Below are 2,100 nucleotides of genomic sequence, written 5' to 3' on the forward strand. Positions count from 1 at the left end.
CGTGTTAGTTAAAGGCTCTCGACTCCCACATGGCCGACTGCGGTTTGAGTCCCAAACCTGGTGGCTTGCTTTCTCACTTTCCCGCCCCCTCTCTCTCTATCTCTCTTTAATTAAACTGGAAAATAATAATAAAGTTAAATTAAAATAATTAATTTTTTTTTTGGAGAGGTTTTTGCTATAGGGCATGTGCACTCGCCAGAAAGACAGAGAGAGATAGACAGAAGGCGAGAAATCACCCCACCAGGGGGATGGCCATGCCGCAATCCCTTCTCCTCCATTCTCCTCTCAGGATCTTGGGCATACACGCACACGTGCCCAGCGTGAGTTTAAGCCACCAGGTCTGGGACTCGAATTGCAGTCGACTACATGGGAGTCCAGAGGCATAGCCATTATGCTAACTGCTGGTCCCAATAAAAATAATTATTTATAAAAAGAATTATTTACTGGAGACAGCAGGTGTCATGGTGGTTAAGGCTCTGAACTCCCACATAGTGGACCATGGTTCGAGTCCCAGATCCGAGAGTTTGCTTTCTCACTTTTCCTCTCTCTCTGATCAGATTAAAAAATATTTTTTAAAAAAGAATTAGTTTATTTAACTTTATTTTCTTTATTTATTTTCTTTTGACCAAGGTAGACAGAGTGAGGGAGACAAAGGTAAGAGTGAGAGGGAAAGTTTGAAAATAAGCTGTCAGGTCCAGGACTTGAACTGTGGTCAGCCATGTGGGACTCCAGGGCGCTGAACCACCACCCACACCATCTGCCAGTCCCCAGATTAAATAATAATAATAATAAATAAAATGTAATAAATATATATATTTAAAATAATTATTTATTTAATTTTATTTATTATTGTCATTGTATTTAAAATTTTGTATGGAGCACATGCATGCAAGAGAGAGAGCAAAAGTAAAAAAGCAAGTTGCAAGGTCTGGGACTCAAACTGCAGATGGCCATGTGGGAGTCCTGTGCCCCAACCACTATGCCACCTGCTGTCCCCTAGCATCTGTTTTTGACAGATAAGTAAATGAGACTCAGAGAGGTGTAGTGACTTGTTCAGGTCACTACAAGGGAGTAGTGGAGTTGGGACTGGGATCCAGGTGGTCTTCAAGTCCGTGCTCCTGTCACCACTGACCACAGAGGTAGGTGAGGAAACTGAGGCTCAGAGTGGGAAGGACCTCAACTCAGTCACCACAGTAAGTGTAAGTCTGGGTGCTGGATCAGAACCCAGAGGTCCCTGGAGTGATTCTTTGTGTGTGTGTCAGGGTGGTGCCAGCAGGGGGGAGGGAGCTCCTTGGTGCAGGACTCTCAACTGTGTGGCTGAGACCCTGGCTCGGGGGGGCGGGGGAGGCCGGCACGGTGGGGTCCTGAGCTGCCCCTCACCCCACTCCATACCTTCCCTGTAGTGTTCCCCGTGAAGCCCATCACCCTGACGGACGAGTGGAAGGCCCAGCAGCTCCAGCGCATCCTGGACATGAAGGGCAACCCCGTGGAAGGCCTGGCCTCACGGTGGGACTATGAGAAGAAGCAGTGGAAGAAGTGACACTGCGTCCCATCAGCTCTCCCTGCAGTGCCACGCTGGCCCACGACCTCTGGAGGCCCCCTGCTCCCTGCTCCTTAACCCCAATAAAACTGGCCTGTTCTCTTCTGCCTTTAGCTTCCTCTTCAGACTTTACCCAACACCTCCAATTAAGCAGTATAGTAGGCGATGGGGCAAGAGCAAGGCACCTTCCAGGGCCCAGAGCCCACCTAGTCAGGGAGGGCTTCCTGGAGGAGCAGGGGTTAGGGCTGAGCCTGAGGTAGGATTAGGAAAGGCCGGGTGGACAAGAGTGGAGGGAGTGGCTTGAGTAAGGCAAGCCCTCCTCTATTCAGCCAATTAACAAATCTTTTTAAAAATATATTTATTTTTATTTGTTATCATTATTTTTTTAATTTGACGAGAGTAGGAGAGAGAAAGAGAGCAAGCCACCAGGTTCGAGACTCGAATCGTAGTTGGCCATCTGGGAGTCCAGCACCTTAACAACCATGCCACCTGCCAGCCCATAACAAATCTTTTTTGAGCACCTACAGTGTGCCAGGTGCTGATCCAGGGCTGGAGATGCA

General features: G+C 48.1%; 1 protein-coding gene across 1 annotated transcript in view; it reads left to right on the forward strand.

Moving 5' to 3' along the window:
- COX4I2 (cytochrome c oxidase subunit 4I2) overlaps window positions 1-1,645 on the forward strand; it is a 15,444-nt gene extending 13,799 nt beyond the window's left edge. The window contains exon 5 of the mRNA XM_006154718.2: window positions 1,404-1,645. Within this exon, the coding sequence (XP_006154780.1) occupies window positions 1,404-1,540 (137 nt within the window). The 3' untranslated portion in view covers window positions 1,541-1,645. The remainder of the gene's footprint in view (window positions 1-1,403) is intronic.
- Window positions 1,646-2,100: the final 455 nt, after the last annotated feature.

Source organism: Tupaia chinensis, unplaced genomic scaffold (assembly GCF_000334495.1).
Source record: "Tupaia chinensis unplaced genomic scaffold, TupChi_1.0 Scaffold000418_1, whole genome shotgun sequence".
Lineage (NCBI taxonomy): Eukaryota > Metazoa > Chordata > Mammalia > Scandentia > Tupaiidae > Tupaia > Tupaia belangeri.